The sequence below is a fragment of the Salmo salar genome, chromosome ssa29, assembly GCF_905237065.1.
Source record: "Salmo salar chromosome ssa29, Ssal_v3.1, whole genome shotgun sequence".
In the NCBI taxonomy this organism is placed as follows: domain Eukaryota; kingdom Metazoa; phylum Chordata; class Actinopteri; order Salmoniformes; family Salmonidae; genus Salmo; species Salmo salar.
Genome location: NC_059470.1, coordinates 33,355,573 through 33,376,921, shown reverse-complemented (window position 1 = coordinate 33,376,921; position 21,349 = coordinate 33,355,573). Strand labels below are relative to the sequence as shown.

The following is a 21,349-nucleotide window of genomic DNA, read 5'->3' as shown; positions in this document are numbered from 1 at the left end:
GAGTGTAATATGAGAGAGTTAACTTGGGCAATTTTGTTGATAAAGTTTTGACAGCTAGCATCTCTCACAACACTCAGCAAAGTGGTGATGCTTACTTCTATGTCTTCAGAGATGAGTCCTCTCTCTCTCTCTCTCTCTCTCTTTGCCTCTCTCTCTCTCTTTGACTCGCTCTCTCTTTGCCTCTCTCTCTCTGCCTCTCTCTCTCTGCCTCTCTCTCTCTGCCTCTCTGTCGCTCTCTGCCTCTCTCACCATCTCTCTCTGCTTGTCTCTCTCTCTGCCTCTCTCTGCCTCTCTCACCATCTCTCTCTGCTTGTCTCTCTCACACTCTCTCGCTCTCTATCTCTCTCTCTCTCTTTCTTTATCCCCTGATCTCTCTCTCTCTCAATTCAAAGGGGCTTTATTGGCATGGGAAATGTATTTATATTGCCAAAGCAAGTGAATTAAACAATAAACAGTGAAATAAAGAAACAAAAGTGAGAAGACCAAACAATATCAACATACAACTATTAGAAATGAACAGTAAACATTGCACAAAGGTTTCAATAAGATAAAGACATTTCAAGTGTTATATTATCAGCTATGTACAGTGTTTTAGCAATGTGCAAATAGTTGTAGGACAAATGGTAGGAAAGATAAATAAACAGTTAAATATTGGTGGTATTTACAATGCTGTTTGTGCTTCACTGGTTGCCCTTTTCTTGTGGCAACGGGCCACAAATCTTGCTGCTGTGATGGCACACTGCGGTATTCCGCCTAACAGATATGGGAGTTTATCAATGTTTGATTTGTTTTCAAATTATTTGTGGATCTGAGGGAAATATGTGTCTCTAATATGGTGATGCATTTGTCAGGAGGTTAGGAAGTGCATCTCAGTTTCCACCTCATTTTGTGAGCAGTGTGTACATAGCCTGTCATCTCTGGAGAGCCAGGTCTGCCTATGGTGGCCTCTCTCAATAGCAGGGCTTAGCTCGCTGAGTCTGTACATAGTCAAGGATTTTCTTAATTTTGGGTCAGTCACAATGGTCAGGTATTCTGCTACTATGTACTCTCTGTTTAGGGCCAAATAGCATTTCAATTTGCTCCATTTTTTTGGTTGAATCTTTCCAGTGTGTCAAATAGTTATCTATTTGCTTTCTCATAATTTTTTTGGGTCTAACTGTGTTGCTGTCCTGGGGCTCAGTGGGGTCTGATTGTGTTTGTGAAGAGAGCCCCAGAACCAACTCTCTCTCTCTGTTTCATCTCTCTCTCTGTCTCTCTCTCTGTCTCCCTCTCTCTCTCTCTCTCTCTCTCTCGCTGTCTCTCTCTCTGTCTCCCTCTCCCTCTCTCTCTCTCTCTGTCTCTCTCTCGGTCTCTCTCTCTGTCTCTCTCTCTCTCTCTGTCTTTCTGTCACCCTCTCAGGGGTGTTCTTTTAATAGTAAGAAGTTGACAGTTAATTTTTCTCCCCATATGGGGTGGCAGTAAGCTACTTGTCTGTCCTGCTGAGTACTATAATGTAAAACAGCTTCCTTATCACAGTTCCTGGATTACTGTATCTGCCTGCTTAAAATATACTGGTTTCTAATGAGTTTCAGTGTTACAGAGAAACCTGGAGTACTGTCTCATCTGGCCGCAGTATGATCCACTTTCTATTAAGACAGCTGCTAATGTTTCCTCAAGAGTTATTGCTCGAGGAATGAATTTGGGGGAAGGGCTGCCAAAGGAAGTACTACATGTAATATATATATATATATATATATATTTTAATCTAACCTTTATTTAACTAAATGCTTGCTTGTCGTACAACAGCAGCCTGGTATCACCACTTCATGGGGCCATAACGGAGAAAAGAATGACTCCCGCAGTCATAAAACAAATAGAAAACCAGAAGGTCTTGGACAGTTTTCTGGATGGTAAATGTCTGTGATGTAGCCTATACAACATGTGTAGGTCAGAGTGGTTGAGTGGTTGAACTTTTGACCCCTGGGCAGAATGTATGGTATGTTCAATGTGCAAGAAGAGAATATTGAACTGATTTGACAAAAGACTGTTTGAAGTACTCAGCAGCAAGCATTTAGATCAGACACATTTCAGTTGAAGGCATTCAGTTGTACAACTTGACTGGGTATCCCCCCCCCCTTTCTCTCTCATTCTGATGAAAAGTCTTAGCTAAAGTGATAATTGCATTCCATAATGGCTCCATGCTGAGAATACGCACAGTCACGCTGAATCACTGCCCGTTTATTCCAACAGAGTGTGTTCTTTAGTTGAAATGAGACAAAAACAACATGACAAACTCCATCGCTGCACTTCCTTTGACGTCTACTATGAGCTAAAAGGCTTTTTTTTCACCCCTCTTCCTCTCTAACAAAACACGTGTTTATTTTACAGCGTGTAATTAGATTTGGAAACTGTTATTCGGAGCTGGTGGCTAAATCAAGTTAGTTACAGTTAGAATATGCAAGAGATCCCTGTTGCTTCTAGTAGTCGTGGTGAAACTACAGTTATAATCTAGATATAGAACCTAGTCTATGTACAGCCCAGTCCCTGTTCAATGCATCATTGAATCAGCCAAAACATTGCTTCAGTATTCATGTATGGATACCCCATATCCTCTGGTTGTAAAAAATAACACATTGCAGATGTACAGTAGCTACTGCATGAGTGAGCCAGCCTAAACATCAGTACTGCTTTAGGAGCCAAGACATCAGTGCTATTTTAGGAGCCAACACGTCAGTACTACTTCTTTAGGAGACAAAACGTCAGTACTACTTCAGGAGCCAAAACATCAGTACTACTTTAGGAGCCAAAACACCAGTACTACTTTAGGAGCCAAAACATCAGTACTACTTTAGGAGCCAAAACATCAGTACTACTTTAGGAGCCAAAACATCAGTACTACTTTAGGAGCCAAAACATCAGTACTACTTTAGGAGCCAAAACATCAGTACTACTTTAGGAGCCAAAACATCAGTACTACTTTAGGAGCCAAAACATCAGTACTACTTTAGGAGCCTAAACATCAGTACTACTTTAGGAGCCAAAACATCAGTACTACTTTAGGAGCCTAAACACCAGTACTACTTTAGGAGCCAAAACATCAGTACTACTTTAGGAGCCAAAACATCAGTACTACTTTAGGAGCCAAAACACCAGTACTACTTTAGGAGCCAAAACATCAGTACTACTTTAGGAGCCTAAACATCAGTACTACTTTAGGAGCCAAAATGTCAGTACTACTTTAGGAGCCAAAACCCCAGTACAACTTTAGGAGCCAAAACATCAGTACTACTTTAGGAGCCAAAACGTCAGTAATACTTTAGGAGCCAAAACATCAGTACTACTTTAGGAGCCAAAACACCAGTACTACTTTAGGAGCCAAAACATCAGTACTACTTTAGGAGCCAAAACACCAGTACTACTTCAGGAGCCAAAACATCAGTACTACTTTAGGAGCAAAAACATCAGTACCACTTTAGGAGCCAAAACACCAGTACTACTTTAGGAGCCAAAACACCAGTACTACTTTAGGAGCCAACACGTCAGTACTACTTCTTTAGGAGCCAACACGTCAGTACTGCTTTGGGAGACTAAACATCAGTACTACTTTAGGAGCCTAAACATCAGTAGTACTTTAGGAGCCAAAACATCAGAACTACTTTAGGAGCCAAAACATCAGTACTACTTTAGGAGCCTAAACATCAGTACTACTTTAGGAGCCAAAACCCCAGTACTACTCTAGGAGCCAAAACATCAGTACTACTTTAGGAGCCAAAACGTCAGTAATACTTTAGGAGCCAAAACATCAGTACTACTTTAGGAGCCAAAACACCAGTACTACTTTAGGAGCCAAAACATCAGTACTACTTCTTTAGGAGCCAACACGTCAGTACTACTTCTTTATGAGCCAAAACGTCATTTCTACCTTAGCAGCATAAACATCAGTACTACTTTGGGAGCCAAAACACCAGTACTACTTTAGGAGCCAAAACGCCAGTACTACTTCTTTAGGAGCCAAAACACCAGTACTACTTTAGGAGCCAACACGTCAGTACTACTTCTTTAGGAGCCAACACGTCAGTACTGCTTTGGGAGACTAAACATCAGTACTACTTTAGGAGCCTAAACATCAGTTCTACTTTAGCAGCCAAAACATCAGTGAGTATTCAGCCAACTGTACTACTTTAGGAGCAATCCTCATGGTGTATCTCAACCACGGGGCTAGGATTACCATTCTTAAGTCCTCTGATGATATTACAGCATCAAACTCGCTCATATCTGTGCATGTCTGTTCAACCCGCTATCATCCAGAAGGCGAGGTCAGTGCAGGGACCGAGAGACTGAAAAACAGTTTTTATCTCAAGGCCATCAGACTGTTAAATAGCCATCACTAACTCAGAGAGGCTGCTGCCTATATACATAGACTTGAAATCACTGGAACACTAGTCACTTTAATAATGTTTAAATATCTTGCATTACTCATCTCATATACTGTATTCTACGCCACTCTGACATTGCTCGTCTCTCCACACAACAGCCAGCACCTTCACAGGCTAGCTAGCTTCCATTTGGTCTCCCCACACAGCCAACACCTGTGTGACTAGTTTATATACCTGTAGTATAATTATTATATACTAACTATCATTGCCATAGAAATCTGAGACCAGGCTAATGGTTAGCCTAATGCAATGACACTAATGTAGCATGCTAATGCCTAGGCTACAAATGTAAATCCCTACAATAATAATTTGGTGGGTGCTTATATTTGTCCAGTGTTTTTTGCATATCCCTTCTGCCCCTGAGACACCCTTGGAGAGTCAGGTCACAGCCAGGGTCCACCATTATCAATAGCAACCCTGGCGCAATTAGGGTTAAGTGCTTAGCTCAAAGGCACATCAGCATATTTTTCACCTTGTCGGCTCTGGGATTCAAACTAACAACCTTTCGATTACTGGCCAAATGCTCTAACCGCTAGGCTACCTTCTTCCCACAACATGGCTATTATGAGCTGGGGTTAAATGTAGATGTTTGTGTGTTGTGAGGGGTTACGCTATCTGTTTCCCATGCTGAGACAGAATGAATACAATACTAGTGAATGTAGGACCACACTCAGACAGCCATTCTCATACACAATAATAGATTGACTAGTACACTCAGAAGAAGATTGCCATGGCCTGTTCTGTTTGTCTCTGTTTGTGCTGGGCTGAAAACGTTGTCGTCAGACAGACGACGGATGGAGGGAGGGAGGGAGAAGGGTTATTCTTACATAGTCAAATCCCTTTTTGTTTTGGTGTTATTGTCCGTGAACACAGCTAGTGGCAAGCAGCTTCAGCCTTGTAGATAGATTAAATGGAAATTGCTCTCTGGCTGCAGAGGGATTGCTGACGGAAGCTGTAATACTGAGAGGCATTGGGATAAGGGATGTTTTAAAGAGCAGGCAATTGTCATAATGATGACTGAGAACAGAATCTTTCCACTGTGAATCAATTGCCAGAGTATGTTTGTAACGACGGTTGTAGAGAGGGGACCAAAGCGCAGCATGTTGAGTGCTCATGATGAAATTTATTTTAACACAGAACACTAAAGAAAATAACAAAAGCGAAAACGATCAGCTCACAGTTCTGTCAGGTACACAGACTAACTAAACAGAAAATACAACTACCCACAAACAGAGGTGGAAAAAAAACCCTACTTAAGTATGATCTCCAATTAGAGACAACGAGGACCAGTTGCCGCTAATTGGAGATCATCCCCCCAAAAAACAACATTGAAATAGAAAAACTAGAACTTAAACATTGAAATACAAAACATAAAAAAAACACAAAACACCCCCTGTCCCGCCCTGACCTACTCTACCATAGAAAATAACATCTTACTATGGTCAGGACGTGACAATTTTAAAATGCACCGTTCGTCCGTCACAGGCGGCCAGTGGCACCTTAATTGGGGAGGACTTGCTCATCGTAATGTCTGGAATGGAATCAATGGAATGGTATCAAACACATGTTTTCCATGTGTTTGATACCATTACATTTACTCCATTCCAGACATTATGATGAGCCGTCCTCCCCTCACCAGCCTCCTGTGACGTCCATAGTAGGTACATCCTGCTCACATCAAATATCACAGATACACACCAGTCATTACATTGGTAAACAGTTTCAAATAGCAATAAGGCACCGCAGGGGATTGTGCTATATGGCAAATATTCCACAGTTAAGGGCTGTACTTAAGCACGACGTAAAGCAACGCAAAGCCATGAACCACAACCCCCGCAGTGCCTTATTGCTATTATAAACTGTTTACCAATGTAATTAGAGCAGTAACAATAAGTGTTCTGTCATACCTGTGGTATACGGTCTGATGAACCACGGCTGTTAGCCAATCAGCCGTGGTTCCAACCACCCAGTTTATAAACTGGAATCAGAAATCCCACGAGGACAGAAATGTACAAAACAATGTATTCAAAAAAATGTTACTTGTTTCAATATTTTAAACCAATAACATCAAGCAGTACATAGGACTGTGACAGTCATGGAATGTTGGATGATGGGAATTATCTAGCCAAATGACCGCGGTCACCGTAGTAACCATTTGGACGCACATTTTCTCCTCTCCTCTCAGGTCCTGACTGCGTGTGTTGCCATAGAAATAGAATGGATAGAACGTCCGTCCCCATTCAGGTCAATGATGTCATAACAGGTGGACTGGCAGACAATGGGAGGTGCAAAGCAGGAAGTAAAATATCTGCTAAAATATGTGCTGTTATTTGTTGATTCAACTCAGTACACATTACAAAAAATACATTGCATTCCATGAGCATAGCATTTATTTAGTATTTTTTTGGGGGGGGGGGGCTTATTTTATTTTCATGACGGTCTACATCCATAACCGTTGGTTCCATGGTTATTCGGTAATTGTGCCTGCCCTACACGTTTAAACCATCTTGGAGCACACATTTTAACCAGCGCAGGACATGTTCTGGAACTGATGTGATTGTGATTGCAGGGTACTGTGCTGTAATCAGGTTCATTTATAAAAATAAAAAAAATCAATGTTGTCAAACTATGGCCAGTGCTACTTCTGTAGGAAACCTTCTGACAGTCAATCATGTATTATGTGACAGCCAGGGCAGGCCGGCTAGGCCCAAGACTCCAGAACTCAAGCAACCGTGTGTGTGTTTATGTGTGTGTGTGTGTTTGTATTGTACATATACTGTATGTGTGTCAGTGTATGCAGTGACATGAGCAATACACTGTGCTATTTCCAGGAAACATTCCCCCGTACCCTCCACTCCCCCACACTTGAGAAAGGAGAAACTTCAATATTGACCTATATCTCCTTGAGAATAATTTGGCTCCTATTTCGGTCCTGTTTTTTTATTTTAGTAAGAATGCTCTGTGAGGTGTGATGACTGAATCCGCTGCTGTGTTTGACATTCTACCTAATGTTCCTCGTTCCACGCTACAGTGGTCAACAAAGGCCAGGCATCCCCAGTGTAATAAGAAAACACAGGGACAAGCACTGCCTTGGTTGCCTGTGCTTGACAGGAATATTTGCATGAGAATGGAGTGTGTTTTGGAAACAGAGCCTGTTGGCTTATTGACGTAGCACGAGATAGTATAATAGTGTTGTCTGAAATAGGAAATCTACTGCTGAAGAGCAACAGCTACAGTGTTTCTCTGTTGCATTATAGTCTATTCACAGTCTGGAAGTCCTTTTTAAACAGCTCATCTATCCTGATGAAGACCAGCACTACATCATAGCAGGCTTCTCAACAGCTCTCTTTCTCTCTTTCTCTCTTTCTCTCTTTCTCTCTTTCTCTCTTTCTTTCTTTTTTCCCCCTTTTTTTTTAAACCTTTATTTAACTAGGCAAGTCAGTTAGGAACAAATTCTTATTTTACAATGACAACCTACCCTGGCCAAACGCTCCCCTAACCCAGACAACACTGGGCCAATTGTACACCACCATATGGGACTCACAATCACAGCCAGTTGTGATACAGCCCAGGATTGAACCAGGGTCTGTAGTGAGATGCAGTGCCTTAGACTGCTGCGCCACTCAGGAGCCCCTTGTTGCTTGTGTCAAAGTGACTGCAGAGCCTGTGTTTTGGCTGAGAGCCACACTATCCTCTACATCTGGTGTCATGTTATATAACAGTGTAGCACAGCCATAGTGTGTTACAGAGTTATCATGTCTCCACTCTATCCCATTAGGACATAGTGTATTACAGAGTTATCATGTCTCCACTCTATCCCATTAGGACATAGTGTATTACAGAGTTATCATAGTGTATTACAGAGTTATCATGTCTCCACTCTATCCCATTAGGACATAGTGTATTACAGAGTTATCATGTCTCCACTCTATCCCATTAGGACATAGTGTATTACAGAGTTATCATAGTGTATTACAGAGTTATCATGTCTCCACTCTATCCCATTAGGACAAAGTGTATTACAGAGTTATCATGTCTCCACTCTATCCCATTAGGACAAAGTGTATTACAGAGTTATCATGTCTCCACTCTATCCCATTAGGACATAGTGTATTACAGAGTTATCATGTCTCCACTCTATCCCATTAGGACATAGTGTATTACAGAGTTATCATAGTGTATTACAGAGTTATCATGTCTCCACTCTATCCCATTAGGACATAGTGTATTACAGAGTTATCATGTCTCCACTCTACCCCATTAGGACATAGTGTATTACAGAGTTATCATGTCTCCACTCTATCCCATTAGGACATAGTGTATTACAGAGTTATCATGTCTCCACTCTATCCCATTAGGACATAGTGTATTACAGAGTTATCATGTTTCCACTCTATCCCATTAGGACATAGTGTATTACAGAGTTATCATGTCTCCACTCTATCCCATTAGGACATAGTGTATTACAGAGTTATCATGTCTCCACTCTATCCCATTAGGACATAGTGTATTACAGAGTTATCATGTCTCCACTCTACCCCATTAGGACATTAAGACATGGATATTACATTAATGGACTAGTTTGGCCCATGAATGTTTGATGAGGAGCTATAGTCAAACACAGGGAAAGAGGGAGGCGGTAAGAAGAGGGATGAAGAGGTAAAGAGAGAAAGACATGGATGCAGTTAAGAGGGAAGAAGGAGAGAGAGAAAGTAAAAGAAAGAGAAAGAGATCCCAACAGAAAGATAGAGATGGGTGAGGGAAATGATGACTGCTATGATTGCTGTACCAACTGTCCAATATATTTTTTTAACAAATCAAATGATAAAGGTGGGCACCGTGGTACTGGGCTGCCGCTGGCCTGCCTGTCTGAAATTGATTGCAGATTGCCAAAAGCAGTGACTGTTGCAGGGCCTGGTCTGACAGCTGTAGGGCGGGTGCTGTATCTGTAAGGGGGGGGGGTGCTGTATCTGTAGGGGGGTACTGTAGCTGTAGGGGGGTGCGGTGGCTGTAGGTGGGGGTGCTGTGGCTGTAGCGGGGTGCGGTGGCTGTAGGGGGGGTGCTGTATCTGTAGGGGGGTGCTGTAGCTGTAGGGGGGGTGCTGTATCTGTAGGGGGGGTGCTGTATCTGTAGGAGGGGTGCTGTGGCTGTAGGGGGGTGCTGTAGCTGTAGGGGGGTGCTGTATATGTAGGGGGGGTGCTGTAGCTGTTGGGGGGTGCTGTAGCTGTTGGGGGGGTGCTGTAGCTGTAGGGGGGTGCTGTATCTGTAGGGGGGGTGTATCTGTAGGGGGGGTGCTGTATCTGTAGGGGGGTGCTGTAGTTGTAGGGGGGGTGCTGTATCTGTAGGGGGGTGCTGTATCTGTAGGGGGGGTGCTGTATCTGTAGGGGGGGTGCTGTAGTTGTAGGGGGGTGCTGTAGTTGTAGGGGGGGTGCTGTAGCTGTAGGGGGGGTGCTGTATCTGTAGGGGGGGTGCTGTATCTTTAGAGGGGGGTGCTGTATCTGTAGGGGGGGTGCTGTAGTTGTAGAGGGGGGTACTGTATCTGTAGGGGGGGTGCTGTATCTGTAGGGGGGGTGCTGTAGCTGTGGGGGGTGCTGTAGTTGTGGGGGGGTGATGTAGCTGTGGGGGGGTGCTGTGGCTGTAGGGGGGGTGCTGTAGTTGTGGGGGGGTGCTGTAGTTGTAGGGGGGTGCTGTATCTGTAGGGGGGGTACTGTATCTGTAGGGGGGTGCTGTAGTTGTAGGGGGGGTACTGTATCTGTAGGGGGGGTACTGTAGTTGTAGGGGGGTGCTGTAGTTGTAGGGGGGGGGGTACTGTAGCTACGTCCATATTGGTTACTCTTTATTAGGCTTTTTTATGTGAAGTGAGGTGACATCAGTAGAATGGCAGTGATATGGTAATTAGCTAATTATTGTACTTGAGTGTCTTTGGGATTCCTTAAAACCAGCACCGCTATGTACCATTTGGTATCAGGTGGAATTCCTTGAAGTACAAAAACAGAATCCTTTGAGTACCTGGGAAATAACAGCTGAAATAGGGATGAATAAGAAAATGTTACCCCAGGCAATGGTAAAAAAATTGTCATCCATCCATGCTGCTTGATTTCATATCAAACTTCCCTTTCTGGGAACATAGGTCAGAGTTCTGGTCTCCTCTCAACATTAGATGTGTCCTGTTTCTTACCCAGCACCTGAGATATAATGGATGTTGTTACTGTGAGCACCACACTCGTTCCTGAACAGAACTTCAGAGAGACTTTGCTATTTTTACCTGACGTGAGATTAGTCATATACATGAAGCTAGCTGTCATTGGAAATCATGTAGATGGTGTCTCAGCCCGTTCAGCAGGTAAGTAATGTGCCTTCGGGGGCAGTTCACTTTTATTGAGAGGCCAGACACATCTTCAATATTGGCAGAACTTTCACAATGTTCTGAACGGATGGACTTATCATCAGGGTCCACTTACAGGAAATTACAGAGGTTTCAAATGTGACTCATTACCAGGGTTTAAAAGGTTATTTCACCATTTCACTTCTAAAGGAGCACTTTTACCGCAGCTGTGTTATGTTGTGTTTTGATCAGGCTACATCATACTCTGGAAGATTTCACTACACAAAACGAAATATGGACCGGATTTTAAATCAGCATAGCAGTGAAGAGATTATAGAAAAACATGTAGAAAATGACTCTGTTATCAACTTCATAAAACCTAAAATGATTGCAATGTAACATTTTAATGAGGCAGTTTACTGTCTGTGCCTCTGCCTCTAGCATTTCTATGAGAACTGTATCCTGGAGACATACTCAGCCCTTCCACCCACATAGGATATCATTGACTTATGAACATTATGTACAATATCTGCCATTGCTAAATATTTACATTTTTTTCACCTCTTTGTGTGCTGAGGATTGAATCGTATTCTGATTTGAAACATCTGTAAAGAAGAGTTCTGATTTGGAACGTGTGTAAAAGTGTTCTGAAGTGGAACGTGTGTAAAAAGTGTTCCGATGTGGAACGTGTGTAAAAAGTGTTCCGATTTGGAACGTGTGTAAAAAGTGTTCCGATGTGGAACGTGTGTAAAAAGTGTTCCGATGTGGAACGTGTGTAAAAAGTGTTCCGAATTGGAAGGTCTGTGTTGTTCAGAACACTCATAATGACAGGTCAGGACAGGCCAGTGACTGCCATTGAGATTTCAGAGTGCAATCTGCCTCCGAGATCTCTGCCTCCGAGATCTCTGCCTCCGAGAGCTGTGCCTCCGAGAGCTGTGCCTCCGAGAGCTGTGCCTCCGAGAGCTGTGCCTCCGAGAGCTGTGCCTATGAGAGCTGTGCCTATGAGAACTGTGCCTATGAGAACTATGCCACCAATGCAGAGCGGACAAGCTACACTGATTTAATTTGTTCTTTTGGCCATAAATATAATATGTCTTTGTGAACCACAATTGTTCATGATTTGTACAATTGGTTTTTTTCCACACTGAAATCAATATACTGTAGTTATCGTTGTGTCCCTTGTGGACTTCTGGCATCAAACTCCTCTAAGAGCTTTTGCTTTGTTATACAATAAGGGACTAAAGGAACATGAAAAATACAATACTCTTTTTGAAAAGCTCTTGTAGACAAATGGAAAAGTGTTATTTGTTAAAAGACAGCAACATACCGTAGCTACAGTAGGATTCTCTGGGGGTAGTTCTCCACATAAATGTAAGGGCCAGTATAGTAGAAACCATGTGCTTTCATCTTCTGCTAATAAGATCACACCTCAACGAAAAAACACTGATTGAACCCTCACAACATCTTTCATCTTTAGAATTATTTTGTCTTTCTGGGAGATGAGGCTGTCTTTGTTCAAACACACACACACACACACACACACACACACACACACACACACACACACACACACACACACACACACACACACACACACACACATCTCTATCTCTCTCTCCTCCTCTCTCTGTATAGAAAAATGTTCCGAATAATGTCCCGGCATTCTAATTAGTCACACATTCTAGAAGCGTCAGCGTCTCATTCACCTCAATGTAATTAGAATCAGTGTTAAAGTCTTCCTGAATAAGACCCAGAAACACTGCCAACAGTCGGCACTCACTACAAAGCATTTGACAACCGTAGAACAGGTGAAATTAAGCCTTTTCCTTCGTACCTTTTGTTCTCATAAACACTGTAGCTATCTCTCTGAGTTTGCTTTGTTGCATCGTAATGACGTCTCGGCGTTCGCCGCGTGAATCACTTTGTCTACGGTAGGCAATGAATGGTTTTGTTTCAAGAGGTGATTTTGATGCAGCAGGATTCAGTTTCTAAATGACAGGCATACTATTGGCGATATAGATCATGATCAACGACCAGACAATTCTTGCCTTTTGGGCTTTAATGGTATGTGTGTTTTTCATACTTACGTAAAATATTACAAAAGTATTATTATTATTATTGACTATGGACTCTTTTGTGATAGCACTTTCTAGATACAGCTCACCATTACCTTAAGTGTCCCATGCTACGTTAAAGCGTTGTTGTGCACCTCTCTCTCTCTCTCTCTCTCTCTCTCTCTCTCTCTCTCTCTCCTTCGGTCTCTCGCTCGCTTGCTCTCACTCTCTCTCTCTCTCTCTCTCTCTCTCTCTCTCTCTCTCTCTCTCTCTCTCTCTCCCTCCCCCCTTCGGTCTCTCGCTCCCTTGCTCTCACTCTTTCTTTCTCTCCTCTCTCTTTCTTTCTCTCCTCTCTCTGTCTCGCCTCCTCTCTCTTTATTTCTCTCCTCAGCTCGCTCTCTCTATCCCATTCTCTCTCTTTTTCTTTCTCTCCTCCTCTTTGTTTATTTCTCTCTCTCCTCCTCTCTTTCTCTCCCTCTCCTCCTCCACTCTCTTGCTCTCTCTCTCCCACTCCTCCTCTCTCTCTCTCTCCTCCTCTCTTTCTCTCCCTCTCCTCCTCCACTCTCTTGCTCTCTCTCTCCCACTCCTCCTCTCTCTCTCTCTCTCTCCTCCTCTCTTTCTCTCCCTCTCCTCCTCTCTGTCTCTCCTCCTCTCTCTCTGTCTCTCTCCTCCTCTCTCCATTGTTTGTATCTGTATAATAGGCGTTAGCCTCACTTAAGTGGCCCTGAGCTCCATCAGTAGGATCAGAACAGGTAAGAATCCACTCCAGTCAATTACCTGGAGTGTGAAGTTCAGGCTCTGTGTTCCTTTTATTATTAAGCACATCAGATGAATAAACAAATGATTCCTGGATACACAATCCCCCCACGGCGACGATGCAGAGAGAGATAATCATTGAAATTCAGTTGATATTCACACAGATGATTATCAGCTAGCTATGTCTGACAGGAAATACAAATATCCTATTTTACAAGATGAAGCCCCGAGACATGTTATAGCCTTCATAAGTTCTAGTCCACTCCTTATAAATGCACTTCAGATAACTGCATACTTTGTTGGATTGCACTACAGTTTTCACAACAGTGTTTCAGTCTTCCCAAAGTTGTTACTGTTAACCGGATGCTCTGTTTAAATACACAATATCACAACAATCAGAGGACTGGGCCATTCACCACAATATCACAACAATCAGGGGACTGGGCCATTCTACACAATATCACAACAATCAGGGGACTGGGCCATTCTACACAATATCACAACAATCAGGGGACTGGGCCATTCTACACAATATCACAACAATCAGGGGACTGGGCCATTCTACACAATATCACAACAATCAGGGGACTGGGCCATTCTACACAATATCACAACAATCAGGGGACTGGGCCATTCTACACAACATCACAACAATCAGGGGACTGGGCTATTCTACACAATATCACAACAATCAGGGGACTGGGCCATTCACCACAATATCACAACAATCAGGGGACTGGGCCATTCTACACAAAATCACAACAATCAGGGGACTGGGCCATTCTACACAATATCACAACAATCAGGGGACTGGGCCATTCTACACAATATCACAACAATCAGGGGACTGGGCCATTCTACACAACATCACAACAATCAGGGGACTGGGCCATTCTACACAATATCACAACAATCAGGGGACTGGGCCATTCTATAAATAATACCAAGCTATTTATCAGGACTGGGCTGTAGGCTTGTATTTGGTTTAGATCACTCTGTTCCAGATGGAAAGATGCTTTATGCATTTACAGACTGTTAAGGGTGGAGGACAACATTTTTGCTTCCCCGCCTTTACAGATGCCATTAAGGTATTATATATTAAGATAGTAAAGTGGAGCCAGGAAGTCTGTGAGCCAAACTCATCAGTGAGCTATAAATCAGTCAATGACCACAGACATCTTTAAGGGCTGACATCTCAGAGTAAATCACACAGAATAATATAATGATGTGAAAGGTTAAGGATTTACACTGTCAGTGTCTGGTCTGTTATGGATGATATAGGTGATTGGTTTATCTGGATCCCCAGTAGCTTTTGCAGAAGCAGCTGCTACTCTTCCTGGGTTGCACAAAAAAAAAAAACGAAACATGACAAGTAACAAACCACTGATCAACTGATGTGGATGTACTACTAGACTAGGAAAATTCTTTACTACAAAGAATAAGATGTTCACATGTTGATAATTCTGCTCGGATTTAATGTATCTTTCATGAAAGCGCGAGAGAGCAGTAGAGGAGAGAGGGGAAGATGGAGAGTACACAGTGGCAGAATACCTGACCACTGTGACTGACCCAACATTAAGGAAATCTTTGACTATGTACAGACTCAGTGAGCATAGCCTTGCTATTGAGTCTCCAGGACATTCACAGTATTAGGCAAGACTGCCTTCACTTCTTGTGCACCAGAGGCATGGAATAGTCTACAATCCATGCTTCATCTAGATATGTTAGTGCAACTGAATGAATGTAAAATATTGACGGGAGACTCTGTTGTTGTTGTATGTTTTAATGATGTAATGTATTGATTGTTGCTGCCTTCTTGGCCAGGTCTCCCTTGAAAAAAAGACTGTGTCTCAATGGGCTTTTCCTGGTTAAATAAAGGTTAAATAAAAATAAAATAAAATTGAGAAAGGCCGCCGTAGGCAGACCTGGCTCTCAAGAGAATACAGGCTATGTGCACACTGCCCACACAATGAGGTGGAAACTGAGCTGCACTTCTTAACCTCCTGCCAAATGTATGACCATATTAGAGACACATATTTCCCTCAGGTTACACAGACCCACAAAGAATATATATATATATAAAATGTTTTTGATAAACTTCCATAACTATTTGTTGAAATACCAGTGTGCCATCACAGCAGCAAGATTTGAAAATGGCAACCAGTGAAGAACAAACACCATTGTAAATAAAACCCATATTTATTTATTTTCCCTTATGTACTTTAACTGTTTGCACATCATTACAACACTGTAAATAGACATACTGTAACATTTGAAATGTCTCTATTCTTTTGAAACTTGTGGGGGTCTGTTTATGTTTGTGAACAGAGCCTCAGGACCAGCTTGTTTAAGGGACTCTTCTACAGGTTCATTTCTCTGTAGGTGATGGCTTTGTTATGGAAGGTTTGGGAATCTCTTCCTTTTAGGTGGTTGTAGAATTTAATAGCTCTTTTTTGGATTTTTACAATTAGCGGGTATCGGTCTAATTCTGCTCTGCATGCATTATTTGGTGTTTTACAATGTACACGGAGGACATTTTTGCAGAGGTATGTATAGTTTTTAGTATGCTCTAGGGCAACCGTGTCTAGATGGAATTTGTATTTGTGGTCATTATTTGTGTCTTTTGTCAGGGCCCAGTTCTGACAGAATCAGTTCAGAAGATCTTGGTGCTGCTGTAGATCCTCCTTGGTTGGGGACAGAAGCACCAGATCATCAGCAAACAGTAGACATTTAACTTCAGATTCTAGTAGAGTGAGGCCGGGTGCTGTAGAATGTTCTAGTGCCATCGCCAATTCGTTGATATATATGTTGAAGAGGATGGGGCTTAAGCTGCATCCTTGTCTCACCCCACGGCCCTGTGGAAAGAAATGTGTGTGTTTTTTGCCAATTTTAACCTCACACTTGTTTTTTGTGTACATGGATTTTATAATGCCATATATTTTTCCCCCAACACCACTTTCAATGAATTTGTATAGCAGACCCTCAGGCCAAATTGAGTGAAAAGCTTTTTTGGCATCAACAAAGCATGAGAAGACTTGCTGTTGAAGCATATCCCACAGTAGTTATTAGGGTCAAATTTGCCTCCACTTTGTGGATTCGGGTTATCTGTCCTTGGTTCCAAATATTGGAGAAGATGCCACAGCTGAGGATGATGTTAAAGAGTTTAAGTATAGCCAATTGGAATTTGTGGTCTGTATATTTTATCATTTCATGTAGGATACCATCAACACCACAGGCCTTTTTGGGTTGGAGGGTTTTTATTTTGTCCTGTGGTTCATTCAATGTAATTGGAGAATCCAGTGGGTTCTGGTAGTCTTTAATAGTTGAATCTAAGATTTGTAATTTATCATGTATATGTTTTCGCTGTTTGTTCTTTGTTATAGGGCCAAAAAGATTGGAGAAGTGATTTCTGACATGCTGTTCCTTCTTTTTCCGTAGTGTATTTCTGTATTGTTTTAGTGATTCACCATAGTGAAGGTGTAGACTCTGGTTTTCTGGGTCTCTATGTTTTTGGTTGGATAGGTTTCTCAATTTCTTTCTTACGTTTTTGCAATCTTCATCAAACCATTTGTCATTCTTGTTAATTGTCTTAGGTTGTCTGCTTGAAATGTTTAGATTCGATAGGGAAGCTGAGAGGTCAAATACACTGTTTCGGTTTTCTACTGCCAAGTTTACACCTTCACTATTACAGTGAAATGTTTTGTCCAGGAAGTTGTCTGAAAGGGATTTAATTTGTTGTTGCCTAATTGTTGTTTGGTAGGGGCATAGGTCTGATATGGGGGGCCTATATAGAGCGTGTCCAGGGTTTGTTTGGGATGGTCTTAGCTTGTTGGGATGTAGCTGGTGAAGCTGTTGGCTGAGTATAGGTCCCCTTGTCGTAGCTTCTCTCGGTGCAGGTCCTTCGGGAGGGGGTCTTGCATGTCTGGAAGGGTGTCTCGCTGGTCTTGGTGGGGTGTCTGTTGCTCTGTTGCTCCTGTCTGAGGTGCTCTCTCTCTCTCTCTCTCTCTCTCTCTCTCTCTCTCTCTCTCTCTCTCTCTCTCTCTCTCTCTCTCTCTCTCTCTCTCTCTCTCTCTCTCTCTCTCTCTCTCTCTCTCTCTCTCTCTCTCTCTCTCTCTCTCTCTCAAAATTCAATTTCAATTTAAAGGCTTTATTGGCATGGGAAACATATATTTACATTGCCAAAGCATGTGAAATAGATAATAAACTAAAGTGAAATAAACCAAAAAAATGTACAGTAAACAAAAGTTCCAAAAGAATAAAGCCATTTCAAATGTCATATTATGTGCAAATAGTTCAAGTACAAAAGGGAAAATAAATAAACATAAATATGGGTTGTATTTACAATGATGTTTGTTCTTCACTGGTTGCCCTTTTCTTGCAGCAACAGGTCACAAATCTTGCTGCTGTGATGACACACTCTCTTCTTTCTCTTTCTCTTTCTCTCTCTCTCTCTCTCTCTCTCTCTCTCTCTCTGTGTGTGTGTGTGTGTGTGTGTGTGTGTGTGTGTGTGTGTGTGTGTGTGTGTGTGTGTGTGTGTGTGTGTGTGTGTGTGTAAGAGAGTGTGAGAGTTTTTACATGTGTGTGTGTGTCCCATTTTTAATCTTGACCTTGTTGTGGCCCTTTGGCACACGGTGTGTCCTAGTGTGTGTATATGTGTGCCTGTTACTGTGCATTAGCAGTGTACCCAAACAAATAGGTCTGGCTTGATAAATAGATGACTGCACAAACAGCCTAGATTAAACTGACCGAGAGGAAGGCATTTGCTCTGTGAGATATTCATGTGTTGATGCACCGGTGAGCATCTCATTGAGTATGGATTAATATCAATACAGATAAATAATGAGAGATGCTGGCTGGAACACTTGGAAAGGAGCTGGACAAATTAATCAGTGAAGATGGTTATTAACGTATTCAATTTGTTTGAGTTTTTTGTTGTTGTTTTATACACTTGTAAATGAATACCTTTCATTGTGTTATGATAACCATGTGTTTTCCATGGTTTGGGGGTTCTTCTGCTGGGGGGTTCTGATGGACCTAAAGGTTCTGACGGTGGTGTTCTCCATGTGTTCTCTATAGATCTTCAGGAGGTGTTGGCTGATGTTTAAGAAAGCGTCCAGTAAAGGCCCAAGGCGGTTAGAGAAATACCCAGACGAGAAGGCAGCATACTTCCGAAGCTTTCACAAGGTAAACACTAAACATCACTTTATATACTGTCACTGTTTTTTACTGTGAAATATCCATCAAACCTCTCCTCCGCTCAGTTATACTGTATATATAGATTCACCTAATTGGATGTCAAAATAATATGTTGTCTGGAAATGAAGGATACACCCAGTAGACAGAGAAGTTTTTAGGCACAGCATGAGACCAGACAGACAGATGTTCATTTGTCTGAGTCTGTTGACCCTTTTAACGCCGCCCGCCGCATCATAATTTAACCACAACCTTGAAGTTTACCCAATAACAAGCCCCAACCACCATTTCACCTCAGAAAATATAGCAGAGCACTTCTTTTATTACAGATAAAACGTAATAAATCAAATTACACACAAACCGACACCAAACAATATTGTTTTTCTCTTTATGTGTTACATATGGAGTACATGTTGCTAAGAAGGCACATTTTGACTCTTTATCTCGTTCTTCTGGGGCTTTTCTCTCCCTTTGAGGAGGATAATCTGGGTTCTAATATTTATTTGCCTGTTTCTTAAACCCTTTGAAAATACCCCAATTAGGCCTCATTATCAGTGGCTAGGAAGACGATATTAAGTGAGTAATGTGGCTCTGCTGTAGTAATGAGAGGAGAGGAGATGGAGCTTCATGTAGGGACTAGCTGGCCGGGACACCAGAGCATTTTGATGTGGCTGGGATTTTTAATGTGTGGCTGTATTGTGAGAGGGGTTCTTTAATGTGTGGCTGTATTGTGAGAGAGGCTCTTTAATGTGTGGCTGTATTGTGAGAAAGGTTCTTTAATGTGTGGCTGTATTGTGAGAAAGGTTCTTAAATGTGTGGCTGTATTGTGAGAGAGGCTCTTTAATGTGTGGCTGTATTGTGAGAGAGGCTCCTTAATGTATTGTGAGAGGGGCTCTTTAATGTGTGGCTGTATTGTGAGAGAGGCTCCTTAATGTATTGTGAGAGGGGCTCTTTAATGTGTGGCTGTATTGTGAGAGGGGCTCTTTAATGTGTGGCTGTATTGTGAGAGGGGCTCTTTAATGTGTGGCTGTATTGTGAGAGGGGCTCTTTAATGTGTGGCTGTATTGTGAGAGGGGCTCTTTAATGTGTGGCTGTATTGTGAGAGGGGCTCTTTAATGTGTGGCTGTATTGTGAGAGGGGCTCCTTAATGTGTGGTTGTATTATGAGAGGGGCTCTTTAATGTGTGGCTGTATTGTGAGAGGGGCTCTTTAATGTGTGGCTGTATTGTGAGAGGGGCTCCTTAATGTGTGGTTGTATTATGAGAGGGGCTCTTTAATGTGTGGCTGTATTGTGAGAGGGGCTCTTTAATGCTCTGTAACATGCTGTCTAAAACACTATCATTAATTATCAGACACGTGGCCACCTCATCAAGGGGTGGACTGACTGGAGGCCTATGTTGATTTAAGGTCGCTGCAGTAGGCGTATGTAACTGATACTTTTGAGGAAATCTTCCACTGCGTTGTGTTGTTTTGTTTGCATCAATTTCAAGCTACTGTTGATACACAGTAACCTCACATGTCATGCTTATAGGGTTAGGATGCAGAACATTTGGGAGAGTCCTACATCTGTCTATGTGAGCCAACATAGGCTACATAGAACTCATGGAATAGTCCAAGTATCACTTTGGAACACCAGTTTCTACTACACCATACCATCAACCTACCCTAACTAGAAACCGTGGATAGGCGGCAGCATTCGCGCAAAACTGAAAGAGCGAACCACTGCTTTTAACCGTGGAAAGATGACTGGCATTATGGTCGAATACAAACAGTGTTGTTATTCCCTCCACAAGGCAATCAAACAAGAGAAATGTCGGTATAGGGACAAAGTAGAGTCGCAATTCAACAGCTCAGACAAGAGACGTATGTGGCAGGGTCTACAGGCAATCACGGACTACAAAAAGGAAAACCAGCCAGGTCACGGACACCGACGTCTTGCTTCCAGACAAACTAAACACCTTCTTTGCCCGCTTTGAGGATAATACAGTGCCACCGACACGGCTCGCTACCAAGGAATGTACTATCAAAGGTTCCATCTGAGGGGCCCCAGAAGAGTGCTGCAGAGAAAACAGACACCTTCACTGATTCATAAACAACAAATAAAAACAACAATAGTGGATTTGTTTTTGTGTTTTGAAAGGTGCTGCGTGTTCTTTATATCATGAACAGGAGCCACTCTAAATATCTCCCTGGCTTACTGTTTTGGATGTGTCTAGGTCGGGAGTTCTTGACAAAGGCAGTTAAATAATGGAGCCAATGGTTTTGTGCATAAATATGTCCATAGAGTGTAAATAAGCAGTGAAGTGCAGAGCAGTGACCTATACAGAGTTTATGTCTCTGGGGCTACAGTTGAAGTCGGAAGTTTACATACACTTAGGTTGGAGTCATTAAAACTCGTTTTTCAACCACTCCACAAAATTCTTGTTAACAAACTACAGTTTTGGGAAGTTGGTTAGGACATCTATTTTGTGCCTGACACAAGTAATTTTTCCAACAATTGTTTACAGACAGATTATTTAACTTATAATTCACTGTATCACAATTCCAGTGGGTCAGAAGTTTACATAGACTAAGTTGACTGTGCCTTTAAACAGCTTGGAATATTCC

At 42.3% G+C, this 21,349-nt stretch overlaps 1 protein-coding gene across 1 annotated transcript in view; it reads left to right on the top strand.

The window, feature by feature from the left end:
- LOC106590619 (docking protein 6) overlaps positions 1-21,349 on the top strand; it is a 213,928-nt gene that overhangs the window by 30,843 nt on the left and 161,736 nt on the right. Inside the window, exon 2 of the mRNA XM_045711018.1 lies at positions 18,627-18,734. Within this exon, the coding sequence (XP_045566974.1) occupies positions 18,627-18,734 (108 nt within the window). The remainder of the gene's footprint in view (positions 1-18,626; positions 18,735-21,349) is intronic.